General features: G+C 40.9%; 1 protein-coding gene and 1 pseudogene across 5 annotated transcripts in view; one reads left to right on the forward strand and one right to left on the reverse strand.

The window, feature by feature from the left end:
• Mbd5 (methyl-CpG binding domain protein 5) overlaps positions 1 to 8,058 on the forward strand; it is a 334,829-nt gene extending 326,771 nt beyond the window's left edge. For 4 of the 5 annotated variants that reach the window (XM_029536364.1, XM_021192375.2, XM_029536363.1 and 1 more), the window contains 2 exons: positions 4,388 to 4,463; positions 7,117 to 8,058. In XM_029536364.1, coding sequence (XP_029392224.1) covers positions 4,388 to 4,463; positions 7,117 to 7,188 — 148 coding nt within the window. In that variant the 3' untranslated portion in view covers positions 7,189 to 8,058. The remainder of the gene's footprint in view (positions 1 to 4,387; positions 4,464 to 7,116) is intronic. The other variant, XM_029536366.1, reaches the window with a different exon arrangement.
• Positions 8,059 to 17,807: 9,749 nt separating this feature from the next.
• Positions 17,808 to 20,021, reverse strand: part of LOC110317867 — a 7,585-nt pseudogene continuing 5,371 nt past the window's right edge.

Raw genomic sequence — 20,021 nt, forward strand, 5'->3', positions numbered from 1 at the left:
GAGGAGGAGGAGGAGGAGGAGGAGGAGGAGGAGGCAGCAGCATATGAATTTGGGAGGGAAAAGTGGTAGAGGGGAAGAGGAGAAATAGCAGGAGTTGTGGATTTTTACAAAAATTAATCATATGCACATAAAACTCCCAAACATTAAAAAAGATTAAATTCAATCTAGCTTTTTAAAATTGTCTTGAGTTGTCATACTGCTTTATAGATTAGATTTTCAGAGCACATACTTCTTGATTTTCCATTTTTATCCAAATTTGATGTGTTCTACCTGAAATGAGTCCTAGTCTTACAAAATGATACATTAGCTCTCAGCTCACACTTCCATCTAGTATCATCTAGGTTTTGTCTGGTCTTTTTCCTGTGCAGTTAGTGAAGATAAAGATAGTATGTGACAATACCGCCAAAGGAGATGAGAATTGGCAATTGTTTCCATTAATAACTAGAAATGTGATCATATGAGTGTCTCTTGCTTAATCAATTAGGGTTTAGAGTGTCCATTAGTAAAAATGTTTATTATTAAATATCAGCAGGAAATAGAAAAATACTAGCAGAGATGCCACAGGGGGCCTCTCAAGACTAGAAAACCAAAATGTGACTGACTGTTCCCTTTATGAACTCATGGAGTTTTCTTTCTCTTTCTCACTTGTCCCTGACAGGAATACTGTGGAAACCATTCTGTAGATGCGACAGCTGGAAAAATATCTTTGCATCTTCACTCTCATGATAGCCTCAAATAACTTCATGCTCCACATCTGTATATTCTCCTTCCAAAAATAGTCATTTCTCCATCTAGTACCTGTTTAAGTTCACTATAAATGCAGCACTGTGCTATTTAGTCTAAATTAACTATTTGTTTATGGGGGGGGCACATGCATGGTGCCATGGCAAATGTGCGGTCGAAAGACAACTTGTGGGGTTGGTTCTCTTCTGTTCCCACATTAGTTTTGGGAATCAAACCCAGGTGATCAAGCTTTGATAACAAGTATTTTTACAAACTGAACCGTTTCACTGGCCCATATTGCGTGTATTTTTTACAAATATTGTTTGTAATACTTGGATGGACAATGAATTCCTAATGTTCTAACTTGGTATTCAACAAGTAATGTTATTAAATCATTTTTGTACTTTGGTCATGTTACTATGTTCTTCATAGAAAAAAATTATGGCTCATACCTTGGAAAGCTATATATAGTAAATACATATTCTTTGAATTATATAATGATAAAGGACTTCACCTTTTCACCTAAAAAAATTTATGAAGTACTATATACACACAGTTGTCATAATACCTACTTCATGAGATTGCTCTGAAGATTAAATGAGACAACACATAAAGATATAACACAATTCTTGGCAAATATAAGCCTTTCAATATATAGGAAGTACTTTTGCTTCCCCCCCCCCCCAAGGCAGGGTTTCTCTGTGTAGCCCTGGCTGTCCTGGAACTCACTTTGTAGACCAGGCTGGCCTCGAACTCAGAAATCCGCCTGCCTCTGCCTCCCGAGAGCTGGGATTAAAGGGGTGCGCCACCACGCCTGGCTACTTTTGCTCTTAAAAAGAGAGAGTTGGCAAGGCAGCTCTGTGGCTTTGTAAAGATGCTTTCTGAATTCAGCCCTGGGTTCCACGTGGTTGGAGAGAACCAAATCCCATAACCGGTCTTTTGATCTCAACACCATGGCTTGCACACACTCACAATCATCAATCAATCAATCAGTCAATCAATAAGTATATATACATATACATGTATTTATATATAAACACATGGCTTATATACTCATAAATAAATATAAATATATACTTATATAATTTAAAAGATTCAAGGGAAAAGAGCAAGGTTCCCTGATAGATTTTTTTTAATGAAATGTTTTATCTTTTTTTTTTTTAGCTAAATAGAACTATTTAGGTGTAATCTATTTTAATCAAAATACATAAAAATGAAATATCCTTGAAACTTAAATACATACGGGGACTGAAATACAGAAACACTTCTGTAGTTATGAACACTGACTGCTCTTCCAGAGGACTGAGGCTCAATTCCTAACACCTACATGGGAGCTAACAACCATCTATAAATCCAGTCCCAGGGGATCCAGCACTCCTTTTAGCCTCTGTGATTACCAGGCATGTACATGGTGTACAAACATACTTGTAAACAAGATATTCAAACACATAAGTACATTTTTTTTAATTTTTGAAAAAATTAAATGCCTGTTTTTCAGCCCAAACGACAGATTAAAGATAAACCTATTGAATGCACTGCAGGAAGTGTGACATTGTTGGGCAGTTTCCCTTGGATGACTTTATCAGGATTCTCACCAAATAGCCAAATGTAGATGGTTCCAGAAACATGGACTTGAGTTTCCTCCCAGCCACCCAGGATCACACTTAGCAAACTCCTCCCTGGGCAAACAGCACAGTGACTCACTCTAAAAGATGCAAGGCTCCCTAACCCTGGAATGGCAGGAGGTATATATGTGAAAACGCCATGCACTGGGGAGAAAGAATGAAAGATTTATATCAAGTACAATGATGTCCAAAATAAAGATACAGGAATACTGATGTAGTGATGCATGCCTTCCATCCTAGCACAGAGGCACAGCATTGTGAGTTAGTTCCAGGTCGACATTGGCAAGACCCTGTCTCAAAATCATAGTAGTGATGGTGGTGGTGGTGGTGATGATGATATAGGAGCGGGAACAGATGAATTGTGTATCATGACAGCTTTTCATATGTATAAGTACATAAAGCAATTCTGTCCATGGTGTATCATATAAAACATGAGCTAGGGAGTGAGTGTGACTGAGAGTAGTGACCATGTAGAAATATTAGATTTATCTTTTTGATTAAAAAATACTTAATAAGAACATGCGTTATTAACAGCACATTCTGGAGAGTGGGTATGTTGGGATCACTTTGTTCCCTGAACTTCTCTGGATTCGGGGGGTGTGGGGAGTTCATTAAGAGTGTGCTGGAGGGAATTATTATTATTATTATTATTATTTTTGGTTTTTCGAGACAGGGTTTCTCTGTTTAGCCCTGGCTGTCCTGGAACTCACTTTGTAGACCAGGCTGGCCTCGAACTCAGAAATCCGCCTGCCTCTGCCTCCCGAGTGCTGGGATTAAAGGCGTACGCCACCACGCCCGGCTTGGAGGGAATTATTGGTAGTGTCCTTACAACTGGTTTAAGTTAGTAGGTTGATCTATCCTTCCAGTTGAACTGACTTAACTGCACATTTGTTTTAACAAGATGAAGGACCATTTATGTTCATTGTGGGCAAATCCACTTAGCAAATATGTGGAACCTTCATGGTGCGCCCAAAAGTGTAATACTCAAAGATGAACAACTAAGTGTCTGTAAAGCGCAGGGAAAAGAAACTAGAGGAGTTATCAGGTCATTGTGTATAGAGGATAAAGCCTAGGGAACCCTGTGGTAAGTTGAGAGACTTCACCTGAAGGCATCCCACTGAAATTAAAGTGTGTTTTCTCCCACAGCTGCAAATCTCCAGCCTTCATGTAGACACGGAGATAGATAGGCCTTAACTCTTGGGAAGCCATGGTAACTGAGAGCTCGCTATAGGAGCTTGCTTCAGCTGCTTTCCTATCAGTCTTCCTGATGGGATGCATGCCAGCAGATTGCCTGCATATTTAGAAGATTGTGCAGTAAGATTTATATATGTACATGAGAAATAAGGTAGGGCAGGCAAAGAATGTATAGCCACAGAGAACTGCCTGACTGTAGTAACAGGCACAACAGCTTCAGCAATGTCGTTTTTTTAAAAAGGGCACATATGATATGTTACTCACAGAATGCTGGGCGGAGAGCAATAGTCAGAAGCTTCTGAGGCAGTCCTTGTGTGTCTGTTGAAAGGATCACATCATTTCAGTTTAAGGGGAACTGTAGCAAAACCAGCCTCTGAGCCTCAGGTGTAACAAGGTAATAAGCCGTTCTTACCCTAGCACCAAAATGTAGCTTTCTTTTTGCTCAATTGCACTTAGCTGAGATGATCCAGAAAGGGTGGAGGGAGCTCCCTAGTGGCCAGAACTTGCAGTTCAGCCTCGGTGTCCTAGCCACAGCCTGTTTCCTGGTAGGAAGCACAGCTTTGGAGACCACAGAGCTCCTGACCCAGTCTTCCTCATGAAAATGCAGAAGAAACACACAGTGGAGTGGGCTTCCTGTGTTAACCTTAGCGGCCATGTTACTGTAATGGTTAGCGTTCAGTGCTGGGAACCCCAGTGTGATACTTTATCGCCTGAACTTCCCAAATGTGAATCTAGATTGACTTTCTCTGGTAGAGTTGATATTTTTGTCTTCTGATTAGGGAATTAAATTGAGGCTTTTGTTTCTTTAATTTGTTAATTTGGCATGTTTTTTTCATTACTTCCAGAAGTGGAAAGCTAAATAACCATTTAGAAGCTGCTATTCACGAGGCCATGAGCGAACTGGACAAAATGTCTGGGACTGTAAGTTAATTTTTTTTTTCCATTATACTAGTTTCTTTGAAAATAAACTGCGTTAACATTTTTTTTGTTAAAATCTCTTGAACATTGTAGAGCAACTCTCATAGCAATACTGAACTGCCAGGCAGGAAAGAAGTTATGGAAAGGGAGCCTGTATTAGCTATGGATTTTATTTTTCTGAGATAAGTAACTTTTGTTTTCTTAAAAAGGTTCGTTAAGTGGCAGCAGCAATATGGTGAGGTCCCAACCCCAGCTTTCTGCGTTTGACTGTGAGTTGCAGTGACCATCACTGTAGCCAAAATATTCAGCAATGCAACCTCACTCCATCCATTAAAAAAAAAAAAAAAAAAAAAAAGTGCGATAAAAAGCTTGGTCAATTCTGAGGGTATATTAACTTCTTATTTTCCTTCTGCTACCTTAAAATTAAAATGATTTGTGCAGATTTCTGTTACTAGTAACTGTAAATCTCGTGATTCAGGAAGAGATGTGTTTTCTCTTCATATTTTTCTTGACCTATGCATCCATTAGATTGAGATGAGAAGTATAAAGCTCTCTCTCTCCATCACATACAGACTCAAACACATAAATATAATGTTAGTAATCTCTTTAAAGTTAAAGCATGATTTCAGATTGTGTAGGAATGACAAGCCATTTACTTAGGCCATCTGAAACTAACAACCCATCCATTGGCTGCTTCGTGATGGGTAACAGTTAGGGAGCCTCAAGATGTTGCCATTGACACAGGTCATAGACATGTGTTAATCTAACCTGATTGGATGACACTAAGTTTCCTGGTAAACTTGTAGCCATCAACTATAGCATCCTCTAGGACCAGGCATATATATAGTCTCTGTCAGTAAAGAGGATCAGAAATGAAAGCAACAATTCTAGAATTGAGGGTTGCCATCAAAAATGTGCCTGCCACTGAGACTGTTAAGATGCCCAGCTGTAGGCCATGGCTCACTGCCATAGGCCATGGCTAACTTGATTCTGGTGCCTTCTGAGGATGGTACGACTCTGCTTGGCCACTTCCAGACCTAGATCCCTTCTTTGTGGAGTGCCCATCATTCCTTGAGACCTTGATGTGCTTGCTCCATGTTTGTATATCCTTTGCGTCCTGCTTGATAGTAACAAGAGAGAAGGCATGAAGAAATGTCAGCATGGCTCCTATGAGCCCAGACATTCTCAACTCAAGTGGGTTAGGAAACACAGTAAATGGTTTACCTTTCCAAGAAGAAGATGAAAATGGATTGGCCTTCATTTCATGACTCTCTACCTTGGGACATTTGGCCTCTGTGGCCACCAGGCATTGGTAGCTAATGAGGCAGTCTTGGAATGTATTCTTTAGACGCACTTTCTCCTTCACAAGAGCCATGTGGGAAGGGGCACTGAAGTTGCCTCAACTCTCTTGAGAACCAAAATCTAAAATTTCTCATGTTTACAGTGGTTTCAAAGGTATTAAAGCACTTGCACACAAACCTGTTTACAGCTAGTAAAACAGGTTTTCAGGCCATAGTTGATCCACAAACTACTAATTTGCTGTTGTGGATAAAGGCTCTTTCCTCAATTACATAACTCCTCATTTCTGAATTTGTGCTTGTTTTAAAAACATGTGTGGAAAAGGGTCGGAGAAAGAGGCAGTCTGGGAAGTTCAGAGCATTATCTTAAAGACAAAGAATCTTACCTTTGACTAAAGGCAAACAACGTTTGGTGTTGTCTAAACTTTATTTTAATTGGCACATTGTTGGTAATTGAATCTAGGGCTTCGTGCATATTTGGCAAGCACTTACAGTTAACTTAGCCTCCAACCCTTAAACATTATATTCTAAATACATAGTTAAACCAACTGATTATTTTCCTAGTCCTGTGAAATCATGTTAGTAGGTTAAAATCATCTGTGATAGGATTATTTAGACCATGGGAATTGGTAAATACTATAGTGCATTTGTTTCCAAATACTAGCTGCTTAGCATTTACTTTGGCCACAGCTTTATGTCTCCTCTGCCTCTGGGTCTTACTTTATTCTCTGACATCAGTAGCCATGTTACAACTTGGAAGATATTATTATTTGCCTCCTGCTCCTCAAAATGTATCTAGTACCATCCAACCCTTTCTCAATGTGACACACAGGATTAAATGCCTCTAGTTTCTTTATTAGTATATACCATTGCATTCTATTAATTACCCTCCCCAGTTTACACAAACTCAGAACTGCCGGTGAATGACAGTGATGTGCTAACATCCATGCTGATTCTTCTCAGGAACAGACAGCCTTGGACTGAGCTACATGTAGCAGTTCTGATCTTTGATACTTTGTAGCAGTTATGAAACAAATAGTATTAGGAAAAGAACAAACAAATACTTGGTTTTGTTTTTCTGGCTCTCCTTGACACAGTTAGATAGCTGATCAAGGGAGCTCTGCCAGCTCAGACATGTTCCCCTGTTGAGTGGAGTATTCTGGGTGTTTCTTTTACTGTTTCCCATCCCTTTTTGAGACAGTGTTCATACAGACTCAGGTCTTCATGATATTTTAAAGTGTCTCAGGATATAGTGATTGAAAGTGAATCAGACTGTTTTCTGCCCCATTTCTTTGTCAGAAGTCATATGGTGTTTGTGATTCCAATCTTGCTGTTGTTTTTTCCCACCTTATTTCCAGGTTCACCAAATCCCACAGGGTGACAGACAAATGAGGCCCCCCAAACCCAAGAGGAGGAAGATCTCCAGATAACAGAGACTGTTCCACTGACACACAGTGTTTATCAAAGGAGCATGCACAGACACACCTGTATGTAGGTATTGATATGGCCACCGTTAGATCAATCTGTGGCAGATAGCTACCACCACCACAGGGCTCTAAAGGGAACAGCAATGGAGACAAGCACTGATCAGGAAGGAAAATGAATGTCAAAAGCAAAACAGAACAATCAAAATCCCTGTATGAACAAAGCAGTAAATGGTCAAGTGATCACTGAGAACGTTTTCTATTGTACTAAAATTGTGATTATAAGAAATAGTCCAAATGTTTCTGAAGAATTTTCAGTGTTGTATATAGAAAATACAGAATTTCATGGCGATATTAGAAATGTAAATATTGTACAATATTGTCATGTACAAGCATACTTAATGCACACTTTATCTTTTATTGTACAAAGAAATAGTGTACAAAAATCTTTGGTTTCTATGGAGTACACCTACCAGAGACTACCAGTGTAAAGTGATAAATAAAAATACAACCTAAATGCTTTTCTATGATAATGTAAAAAATGCTGGTTTTGTATTTAACGGCAGAGAAAAGGCATGATGATGTAATACACACGTCATGGCATACACAACACAACACTGAGTGTTCATTTATGATGTCTCTTTAGACAGCCCAGAAACACTAGACTGAGTTTTGGGTGCCTAGGAAGTCTCCAAATTTCTGAAGAGAGAAATGCTCGTGGTCCTAAATCAAGGATTTAGGATCTCAACCATTTGTTGCATCGTTATTCTTTGACAGTTTTATACATTTATATAATGAGTTTGAGCCACTTCCACTCCTCCACTGGCTCCTTTATCTCTTTGCTCCTGCCAGTAAGTATTCTCCTACTTTGGTGTGTCCCTGGGCCTGATCTGCAGAGGTTGATCAGAGCTCCACACATGTGGGGGGCTGGGGGGTGGGAATGTATTGACTGGCACAAGGGCAACTTGTCTCTGGCTACACCAGGAGGAAAAATGAGGAGGCTACCCAGCAATCATTAACTGCTAGCAGTCCCTCAGGTGGAGTGGAGCCACATGGGCCCCTCCACCATCCATGGGGAAGTAGTGATATGCTCAGTCCTGTGTGTGTGTTGTGCAGATAACCACAACTGCAGTGATTTCATGGATGAGATGGTCCTGACACATTTGGAGCCCTAGCCTCTGGTCTTACCATCTCTCCACCCCCTTTCCTACCTTGGAAAGGTGATATGGCTCTCGCTTTCAGGGCACTTTTAAAACAGAATAGGTTTTATAAAATTTTTAAAAAGAACTTAGATGAACTATTTTACTCAATCATTTATTTAGTAAGTCTTTGATGGCCACCTGTTGATCGTTTTCTGTCAATGATGCTCAGAATCAGAGGTTTTGTCTGTTTGGGTTTTTTTTGTGTACAACATCTGACAAAGTAAAACTTGGTAAAACTTTTCATTTCTATACATGGAGACAGAAGCAATACTTGGAAATCATCTACAGACAGAAGGATGATGACAGTTCAAATTTTCTTTTTTGGAGTGGAAACATAAGTCCAACCACATTTTATATCATCCATCCGTACCAATTTACCCAGAAGTGTGAAAGTGGCTTACAAAATTATGAGCAGTGGTAATTTTTATTAGTATCATGTAACATATCAGATTTATTTTATTTAAAGAATTATTTATATCATTCACAGATTATTTTTATATATGCATATATATTAATGTGGCTGAAATATGTGGGTTGAGTCTTATTAAGCAAATTATTTATGTTGCATTAAATAAGAGAAATGTGAAATAAATGTAGAAATTACTACATTACAAATATACAAACTTAAAACTCTGAGTGCATAAAGTACAAGGTAATGATCAATAACCAAGGGTAGTGTATTGTGCATTATGGTGGCATAAACAAAATTTCAGACAACCTCAGTTAGAGATTGTCAAAAGAAAGAATTTGTTATCCCTCTTTCTTGGAATCAGTCTCCATCCAAAACCCACTGGCTGTCCTCCAGTCCTGCACTCAGCTTCTGGGACATTGTCCCCTACCAGGCTCTGGACTCCAAGATGCTATTCCTTTCTAACCCTCCTCCTCCTAAACTCCACAGTCCCATCAGGTAACAGTGCTCTAGGAACTCAAGACAAAGGAGACAAAGCTCAGAGTGTACAGGACACAGCACATGCGCGCGCACACACACACACACACCACCCAGGTCCTTTTTTTTTTTTTTTTTAAGACAAGGTCTGGCTATCCTGGAATTTGCTATATAGACCAGGAATATACAGAGATCCTCCAGCCTCTGCCTCCCAAGTGCTGGGATTAAAGGCATGTGCCACCACACCCATCCTCTCCTAGGCTCACTTCGATAAGTTTAGAGATTTCCCCTCAGATATTTCTGCATCTTGCCGTCTGTTCTGTCCTCACCTTAACCCTCAAGCCTGGTGGAATGCAAAGAGCTGCATCAGTACTTCTTTCCATGGTACGTTCATTGTTCATTTTGTCCTCAGGGAAGGTGGGTGGGTATCAAGAGGGAGGGTCTCATGTGTGGTCTATTCTATGTGTGCTTCCCAGAACTGTGAAGGGGCAGGAAAGGAATTACATTTCCTTTGGTAATTTTCCTCATTTATTTCCAATGAGGAAAACTAAGAAGGCCTGGTGTCGTGTAATGGACACGTGTTTGTTACAAGTTGATGTGTTTTGTCTCGCTAAGCAACTATTGTCTTGTTTTGTTTTGTTTTGTTTTGCATCAGCCTGCTTTATCCTGTTTGTGTCCATAGCTGTGTATATTCTCAGATAGACAAGAGCGTGTTTGTATGCCCGGTGGGTCTACATGTGTGACCTGTTGCTATCCAAAGGACGAGTCAGCCTTTGCCCTCCCATCTTTACACTGACTCAGCCACCCCTTCTTTGTGTATTTCCATTTGCACCAGATATGCTTTGCATCAGGAAACCATGTGAGTCTGTTTCTGCCGTGACCTCACAGTTGCTCATGGCTTTGCTGCGGGTGCAGAGTGAGGTTGAGCCTGTCCACACGGGGCTTCCTCTTTCTTGTACACTTCCATGGTTTCAGGTAAGCAGGGAATGTAGCAGGGATTTTAGGTCGTGCAAAGCTGTAACACTTTTTAAAATGTTACATCTACCTTATAATTAAAAAACCTGGTCACTCATACTTCCATAGGGCCATTTCCTTTGTAGTATTGAAGACAAATTATTTTAAAATGAAAACTTGCCCTTTTACATTACTAAAATTTTTATTTCCTAAAATAACCCTTTTTAAAGAAAAAAAAAAAAGAAACATTGGGAAAGAATGATTTTTTTTTCCTTTACAGAACATATAGTGGTCCTGACTACCAAAGGAAATATAATACATTTCCTGCTCCTTCACAGTTCTGGGAAGTACACATAGAATAAATCACACATTTAAGTAGCTTCCACAGATTATTTCAAATGAGGAAAACTTAACTAAGAAGGTCTCGTGTGATTTGTTCTGTAGCATTACAGGCAGCCCAGACTTGTTTTTAACAATCTATTCAAAGGGACATTTTTGGAACATACCTTTGAGATACACTTTGAGTGGAAATACTTGAAGAACATTCACGCCATATAATATCATGAGCCATGTTCAGTCATCTAAGAAGACCCCAACCCGGAGTTCTGTTGTGTCTGTCTTTAAAGTAAACGTGGCCTTACTTTTTAACAGCACAGCAGTGTGGGAGGAGCTGAGGCTGACAGTTCACCTTCTGTAAGGTTTCTGAAGATTCTCAGACCACATGAGCTGATTTTTTCACTTAGAAAGGTAATAATATGTTGTTAACCATGATGACCCTCCATGCAGCGTGTAGTCTTCAGTTGCACAGTGCAAGCGATTTTCCATTAGGATCTAAGACCTAGTAAGATGCTTAGGAAGTTGATAGCACTATTCTTTCTGAAAAGAAGGCCAAGGTTCTAAATCTCAACTAGTATCTATTCCCTTTGACCACTTGCCCAAGGGATATAAGGCAAGACTCAAGCTATGAACAGAAGATACCAATCCAAAGCTGAAATACTGTTAGTTTATCTTTTTCTTGGATTCACTCTATCATATTTGCATTAGCCAAAGATATCAGAACATTAGTAATTCATCTGTGTAAACAACCCAGAAGTGAGAATCGAAACAGTGAGCCAAAAAAGCAGTGAACAGCGGAATCATGGGAAATTCTGCTACCAATGGGGAGTCTGATTCATAAAAAAAGGCAAAAGTATTATCTTTAAATATGGAAGTTAATTTGTATCTACTGTAAAAATGTATGATCAGCCTTATCTGCTCTTATACACACTGTGTGTGTACATCAGTGACTTTTTATAAACCTGAAAAATGGTTGATTTAATAATTTGTTATGTAAATACAAAGTTGTCTATAAATTGGAAAATTTGATGCCATATGGCTTCATAATATACAAATGTTTTTTGTAACATTATGCCTTCATGAATTAAGTATAAATACATTGGACTGTCTGTGGAGAAGGATAGCACTTTGCATCTCACTCAAACGGTTATTCATCTAGATGGTTATACCATTAGAAAAAGAAAATGGCCTGAAACGTTTCAATGTGAAAACCAACTATGGTTCCATGTTTCCCAAGTTCCCTTTTCAATGCAAGACTGTCGAACTCTATGCTAAATACCTCACGTTATGAGATTTCCATAGGAGATACAATGATCTGTGCCAGGGATCAACGTAGAAAAACTTCCCAAAGGTAAATATTCTACACGAGAGCCTACAAATCTTCCTTTCAGACATTATGTCGGGGAAGAGTCGTCCCCACATTCCTGCTGCTTTGCTCTGTCACTCTTTTCTGCTGTGTTCCCATGGATCTTAGAAAGTATGGTGTCAACAAGTAGGCTTTAAATCTTCGTTTCTCAAGAGTCTAGCAAGTGTCACGTCAATACTTGGCTTCTCAGCCTTGGTACTAGTGACACTGAGGCCAGGTCATTTCTGGTTGAAGGGGCTGCCTTATGTGTTCTAAGACATTTCACAGTGTCTGTCAGTCACTGCTCTGTCAGTAACACCCTCTCCCAAGTCATATCAACCAATCGTGTACCAGAAAGCACCAAATACCTGCTCAAGAAGAAGAGTGTAGGGGTTCAAATTGGAAATTTAAAAACACTGCCAGTTTGGGAGCATATGTAAGTTACGGGGAGACTTGCATTATATAATAATTAGGAACCTGATTCCAGAAGCAGCCAAAATTGATGTCAACTGAGTCTGTCTTGATCCATCATAGTTAAGGATGTGAAACATTGAACTTTATATTTTTCAGAGATATTCAACATCATGCAATGTCACCTACAAATTCATAGCTGTCCTCAGGCACAGTGCCACTGGGCTGCAAATTGGGCATTGCTGCTCAACCATGAGACCCAAGATAATCAAGACTGAGATAATAGCTTAGAAGAGTTTCCTAAGTACATGTGGCTTAGAGTCTACAAGAAGACCAATAGCCCATATAGAAGATCTTTAGGGAGTGGAAGTTCAATATGGGTTTGTGGGTGCTTTTCTTGGAATAAGATGAGGCCTTTGCTTATGAAGATCACAGTACGTGTGTGTTCTCTACAGTTGCCTTGCTTGGGTATCAGTAGTTTTGGTTATCCTCTCAACATTTCTGGCGGAAGTGATTCAGAAGATCTTAGAGGTGCCATTGCTATACTTATTCATCAAATAAATCTTTACTAAATGTCATTGTATGTGACACCATGTGTGAAGCAGTGGAGATTCTGTTAAGCAAGACAGGCCCACCCTCTGTCCTCAGTGAATGGATGATGGGAACAGGTAAATAAACATGTAAGTATAATAATTATAAGGGGCTGTGGTGGGAGGTGCTTGCTGTCCAAAGTACAAGGGAGCATGGAAGATTATGGAAGAACTAAGAGGCAGATAGAAGGTAGTCAGGGCCTACAACAGACCATTGGATTGTTGGATCTCCATCCCATCAGGATAGAACATACAGCCTTTCATGGTGCATACCAGCCTATGTATGTATGTATGTATGTATGTATGTATGTATGTATGTGTTCAGCAAACATCCTAACCACAGTCACTTTCTTTTTATATTAAAAAAAAGATTATTTTATTTATTTATTTATTTAAGTATGTGAGTATGCTGTCACTCTCTTCAGACACACCAGAAGAGGGCATTGGATCCCATTATAGATGGTTGCAAGCCACCATGTGGTTGCTGGAAATTGAACTCAGGACCTCTGGAAGAGCAGTCAGTGCTCTTAACCATTGAGCCATCTCTCCAGCCCCAATTAGTCACTTACTATGCTCAATGAACAGTGCAATTGGGGGGTGGATTTTCAACGCTCACACTGTTTTAAAAAATAAACAGGCACCAACAAAGCAAACAATAACAGGTATTGGATCCAATGACCCCTGGGCCAGCAAAAATCCCTTCCCTGTAACAGGAGGTCATGTACACAGAACCGGACACTCCATGGACACGGTCCATTGTAATGGTTACAGGCTGGGCCCTAGAGAGTCCTGATGGATATGCATTCAGATGTAGTTCTGATTCTACCTAGTAGCTTGACTTTGGGCAAGTCCTTCATCTAAAAAATAGGATCATGGTACTTGCTTTGTTGAGTTGAAAACTGGGTGATATAACATATAAAACTCTTAATGCCATGCACTGCTGACATGCAATGTAAAAATTTTGATCAGTAAAGGGCCCTTCTGTCAGAAGAAGGGACTGTCAGACATTGGCATTGTCCAGAATGCTGGGAGTCCTAAGAAGACTCTAACAGAGGACAAGGTATCCTGCCCAGGGTCATGTTACCACAAGTGACTCCTCAGAGATGCCTTTTGTGGTTCATCTTCCCAGCCTCAGGTTTCTGGACTGACTTAGCTGTGGTGTTTCCTGAATGGATTCTGCCAATCATGATGCTACATGTAGAAGTGTGCCAACAAAACCATTCCCCTAGAAATCTGTTTCTCCAAGAGGTTAGATGAGTTGGTCATAGTAACCAGGGCAAATAGGATATAAACATTTCTAAGTCTCACCTTCACAATGAAATTGAGAACAGCTCTACAAATAAGTAGCTAGACTTCAAATGTGTAAACAGCTAAACAATGCAGACCTTAGGGCAGGTGAGGCTGTATTTGAGATGAGAGACTGAAATGTGAGGTCTCAGTCGTTGACACTAAATGGCTCTGTCTTACAGGATGGGTCACTAGAAAGATCCTACAGTCAGACTGGTGAGGTGTGACCTCTCCATTCCTCAGTTATATCATCTGAGAAATGGCAATGAAATTAGAAGCTACCTCATAAAACTGTCAGAGTGTTACTTAAATTGATGCGGATAAACTACATACACCAAGTGCTACATAAATGTAGTTATTACTATAATCGTTATATATGTAATGCCTAATTATATCTACTTTAATACAAAAGCTAAGCTTCTCATTATTCCATGAACATATTCCAAATAATGATACAGCCTCAAGTAAGTGGCTTAAGTAATCTCTCCCAGGTGTTGGCCACTTTAATGGACCTTGCTGGTCACACTTAACTGTGTGTTGTTAAATATGTCCTCTTATTTAAACATGAGTACTCAGAATTATAACCAAGCTAGAGTCAAGAAGTTCTTGGAAGATTTGAGTATGAGAGTTGGAAGGACATGGGTTTGGGTAGATTCATAACTATCCTGGAATTAGTTTTTTACCCCATAAAGTAGCATGAAATGAAAAGAGATGATATATACTGAGAAGTGCTTTTAAAAGAGAAGAAAGGACATGTATAATAGTAGCATTTAAAGGTGCCATTAAAGATTACTTTTTAATTTGAAGCTCCTATCTAAATCCTATGCTAAGGCTTCTGCATACTGTGAAGACTTAGGCACACCTTGCTGTAAGAAGAAGCAGAAATACTCCTGGTGATGGAAAGGTAATTGAATACTTACTCCCACACGGGGCCCCTGTGGGGTTTCCTGTCCATGGAGCTGCTGGGTGTGAGAAAGGCTGTGGGGAACTCAGCTAACAGGACTGGGACTTCAGCTCTCCTTCCCAAGTTCTCCCTCAGTGGTTGCCCTGGTCATGAGGAGAGTCTTCAGAAATCTCTCATGACCCTTGGCAGGTGCTGCCCTATTTTGGCACATGTGATTATTTTGAGTAGGTAAGTTCCTTCAAATTTCAGTACAACCATGGAGGTAGGAGCTGGTTATTTTAAGCTGATTCTCTTTGCTCTGGTTTATCTGTCAAAGTACAGGAGACATCATTTCACAGGAGCCGTGCAGGAACCGTACTGAGGAAGATACCTGCTATCTCTGGTAGAGCATTCATCTTTTGGGGATAACTCAGTGAAGGCTGGGTAACTCACTCCTCGCTTCTCTTAGCTTCCTGCCTCTTCCCAAATGGCCAGAATGATCATGGTCCCAGAGGAGCTGAGGCATCCCGGAAAGGGGCAGAAGCAAGCACTGTCACTTTGAGTGTAATCAGAGACCATACCCAGAAATTGCCACCAGGAACTCATAGACTTCTGAATGGAGGATAAAGATGAAAGGTGTGGGTGGGCCAAAGTGTAAAACAACTCCCCCCCTCTCCTTTCTCCCTTCTTCCTCTTCCTCTCCCCCTTTCTCTTTCCCTACCCCACTTCTCCTCCTTGTTGAGCCAAGGTCTCACTGTGTAGCCCAGGCAGACTGAACCCCAGACCCTCCTGTTTCCATGCAGCTGGAGTTACACCATGCCCGACTAGCTTTCTTTTTAATTAGTGGCCACCCTCTTTTAAACAAGGAATTTGTATCAATAAGATAAAAATAAAATTGAAGGTATACTACATATGTGTGTGTATAGTGTTATGTATACTGTTACATTTTAGGAATACTGAAAATAGAAGTGAAGAAACATTGAGATAGCTGAGAATGGCTTTTCATCTCTTCCTTCATTCCCACAGATTGCTTTGCAGCACACTGGGGCTGAGTGCACGCCACTTTGAGAAGCCCTCGTCCAAGTAGCCAGACACCAGGCTATTGTATGTTGCTCCTGTGTGTATCATCAGCAATGGAAGCAGGCAAAGCTCCTGGGAGAGAGACCCAGCTTTTCTTACTCAGTGTGGAATACCTAGCCCTGAGTAAGTGGTGGTAGGATAACCAAAGGAAGCAGAGAATTCTGGGGCATCTGACAACTAACATGGACTATTTTGCTTGAGAATGACCTTGACCTTTCTATAAAGATCTATCTATCCAAATATATCTCCCGGTCACTGCCAAGCCCTGACACCTGCTTTGGAGTCACCCACCCAGGGTGCAAGAGAGCCAGCAGAGTCTCTGGACGTCATCTGGAAGGAAGGAGTAAAAGGATACCACAATCACTGTAGAGCCTCTAGCTCATAGTTTAGCCAGACACCCTGAGCTGTGTATTCCACACAGCCTAGACTTGGGGTGTGGAGAATCAGGGACATTAGCCCACAAAGGATGGTATTGTGAGAAAGGGGCTGAACTGGCTTCTATCCCTAGTTCTGATGTTAGCTGTGTGACCTTGGGCAAGTAAGTGCCTTTGCTTCTCTGAACTTGAGGTTTTTTCATATGTATCTCAGCTGGCACACAGGGTTGTCCTGAGATCCACATAAGCAGGTATCTAAAGGCACACAGAAAATTCTGTACAAATAAAGTCAGAATTAAGCCAGGCCCATGCATTAAGACATTTCATGGCATAAAGATATTTCTTAAGGTTTACCAGCCTGAGGAATTTTTTTCTTCAGGTGTAGACATTCTAAGCTTAAAGAATAACCAGGTTGGGGGATGAAGGATGGCTCAGCAGTGACTAGCACTTGTTAATCTTGCAGAGCGTAAAGGTTCCGTTCTCATCATCCACGTGGTAGCTTACAGCCATTCATCACTCAAGTTCCAGGGGATCTACCATCTTTTCTGACTTCAGACAGTGCACCTACATGCATGCAAGCAAAACTGTTATATACACAAATCTAAACAATATTTAAAAAAAAAATAAGGCAGTTGTTTTAGGATGCATGAGTGACAGAACACCATGGCCAAAAATCAAGTTGGGAAGGAAAGGGTGTATTTGGATTGCACTTCTGTGTTCATCTGTTCATCATCAAAGGAAGTCAGGATGAGAACTCAAGCAAGGCAGGAACCTAGAGGCAGGAGCTGATGCAGAAGCTGGGGGGGGGCTGCCTACTGGCTTGCTCATCATGTCTTTCTTATAGAACCCAGGACCACCATCCCAGGGATGGCCTTGCCCACAGTGGGTTGGTCTCTCCCCTATCAATCACTAAGTAAGAAAATGCCTTCCAGTCAGATGTATGGAGGCATCTTCTCAGTTGAAATTGCCTTCTTTCAGATAAGTCTAGTTTGTGTGTCACGTTGACAACAACAACAACAACCTAACCAGCACACAAATAGATACTGACATTTTCTGGAAAGCTGTCTGGTAAATTTTCATGCTACCATATATGCCGAGCTTTTCAGATGATAATCTGCTTGCTTTTCATTCACAAATATCTATATAGATCTGTGAGATAACATGAAAAAGAGTTCTTCCAGGGGTCTTATGGAGTAGATGGGAAAGACATGCAAACAATAATTGCAATATACTTTATTTTCACAAATCAGACTTTGTCACTATTAAAAATCTTGTTTCTAAACCAGTTCGTGGACTGGTGGTTTGTATCCGTCAGCTCGTTCAAACTTAGCGCCTGCCTCATCACCAGCTGTTTTGCCAGAACTGTCGCCTTCCCAATGCAGCTCCATGAGCTTTCCCAGTTCACACTTGGGTTTCTTCAGCATTTTTACTTTTCTAACGAAGACATCATGAAGAGGATAAATGGACTGGCAAGCCTTTTCTATGACTTTCCCAATGCTGTCTGGAATCAGTTTATTAACTACTTCCTTCAAGTCGTTTGTCTGCACTTCTCGGGTCAAGAGTTCCATCATCTTCTTCCGGATCTGGCGGACCTGCTGGTGCTGCACAGAGGATGTCTTTTGTATCTGGTTGTTGTGTTTTTTAGTGAACCCAACACAGAAAAGTCAGAACAAATACCCATCAGTTGTCTTGACATCATCATGAGCTTCAATCATGGTCTGCCACCTTCTTGACCATGAAGCACATTTTGTCCCGGGTAAGATCCATACCATGGAAGTTAGACAGCTTTTGCCCTGAGCATCCTCAGTAATTAGCTTGAATTTTCTAAATGCAACTTCATCATTCTGTAGATCAGCAAGGCTCACTTCAAACACACGATGCTCGAAGCCATCAGATGCAATTTTGGTTCCTTGAGTCCTTGTGACTAGTGTTTTCCGATGTCTCTAGTATTGAACGTTGCAGGAGCTTTCACATCGTAGCTCCCTCTTGCTACCTTTTGTCAGGCTCTTGTTCTTGCTGACCGCCAACGGTGCTGATCGGGCAGTTTACTTTTTTTAAAGCTCTTTTGTGTTACCAAGGACTGGCACACTGAGAGGCTTCACTGTTGAGGAAGGGGGAGAAATGACTTAGAGTAGGAAACCACATACTTCTGTCAGGGACAAACACCATTCAGGAGAGAGCAAAGGGCCAATGGTTATCCTTCTGGAAACCAGAGGAGCATCTGTAAGTCATGAATGTCATGGAAGAAGGAGAAATGACTGCTCAGAGTCAACAGGAGGCAGACTTCAGTAGAAGCTTGTGAGATACAGAAAGCTATTGAAAGAGTTTTTGTTGGTTCTCTTTTTCATGCATATTTTAATAAGCATGCAAAATATATTCCTTGTGACATTTTCCATGTATGTGTCTCACTGTGCACCTCTCTTGTCCCCCACCCCACCTCTTGCTGGTCCCCTTATTCCCCACACATAGTCCCCTTCTGGTTTCCCTTGAAATGGTTAAGGCAGGTAAGTGGCAGCCATGGCACTCAGCTAGGCTGAAATGGTGGGCTTGACAGCTAAATGCACCTTTACAGGATACATAGGGTAGCAATCAAGACAGGTCCCAGATCAATAACTAGATTGCCAGAGGGTGATGATTCTGATGCCTTTTGTCATCTTTGGGAGAGGTCACCCTGGCCAGAGGTCCAGAGAGAGGTGATAGCTTTTCCTACTCTCCTAGGAAAGTATCCACAGGGAACTCTTCCTCCACTGAAGAGAATCCTAACTGCCTTCTGAGGGTCTCAGGCAAGGTAGAATTGACCCTCAGAACCCAAGATGGGGAGGGCAACAAATACACGGCCAACGATATAACAGCTACATTTCAAACCCAGATTGCATGCTGTCATATAGGTATACTTGTTGTGCCATCATAATTATATATGTGGCTTTGGGTAAATACACCACTCGGTGCCTGGCAAGTCTAAGGAGACAACAGCATTCCTTTCTCTCTGATTCACGCCTTTAATCCCAGCACTTGGGAGACAGAGACAGGCGGATTTCTGAGTTCGAAGCCAGCCTGGTCTACAAAGTGAGTTCCAGGGTAGCCAGGGCTATATAGAGAAACCCTGTCTCAAAAAAACAAACAAACAAACAAAAAAAGAAAAAAGTGTATTAAAGAGAGCTGCCCTTAGCATGTTGTTTCCCCTTGTGTACTGTTTTCTGTGCTGATCTGTGTACTAATGGACTGGAGACACAAGGCAGTCAGAAGGATAACTCTCATCAGTTGTCAGTTCCCATACCTCCTCACTCCTGCTTCACGTTGTCCATGGTGTTGAATTCAATACTTAGAGTCACAAGGAGCAATCCACTGTACTTTTAATCCACACCACCACCAAGATTGGTTTTTTTTTAGTTTCTTTTTTACTTTAAACATACAGAAAGGAAGAAGGAAGAAAGGGAGGGAGGGAGGGAGAGAAGAAGAGAGGAGAGGAGAGGAGAGGAGAGGAGGGGGAG

Source organism: Mus pahari, chromosome 3 (genome assembly GCF_900095145.1).
Source record: "Mus pahari chromosome 3, PAHARI_EIJ_v1.1, whole genome shotgun sequence".
NCBI lineage: Eukaryota > Metazoa > Chordata > Mammalia > Rodentia > Muridae > Mus > Mus pahari.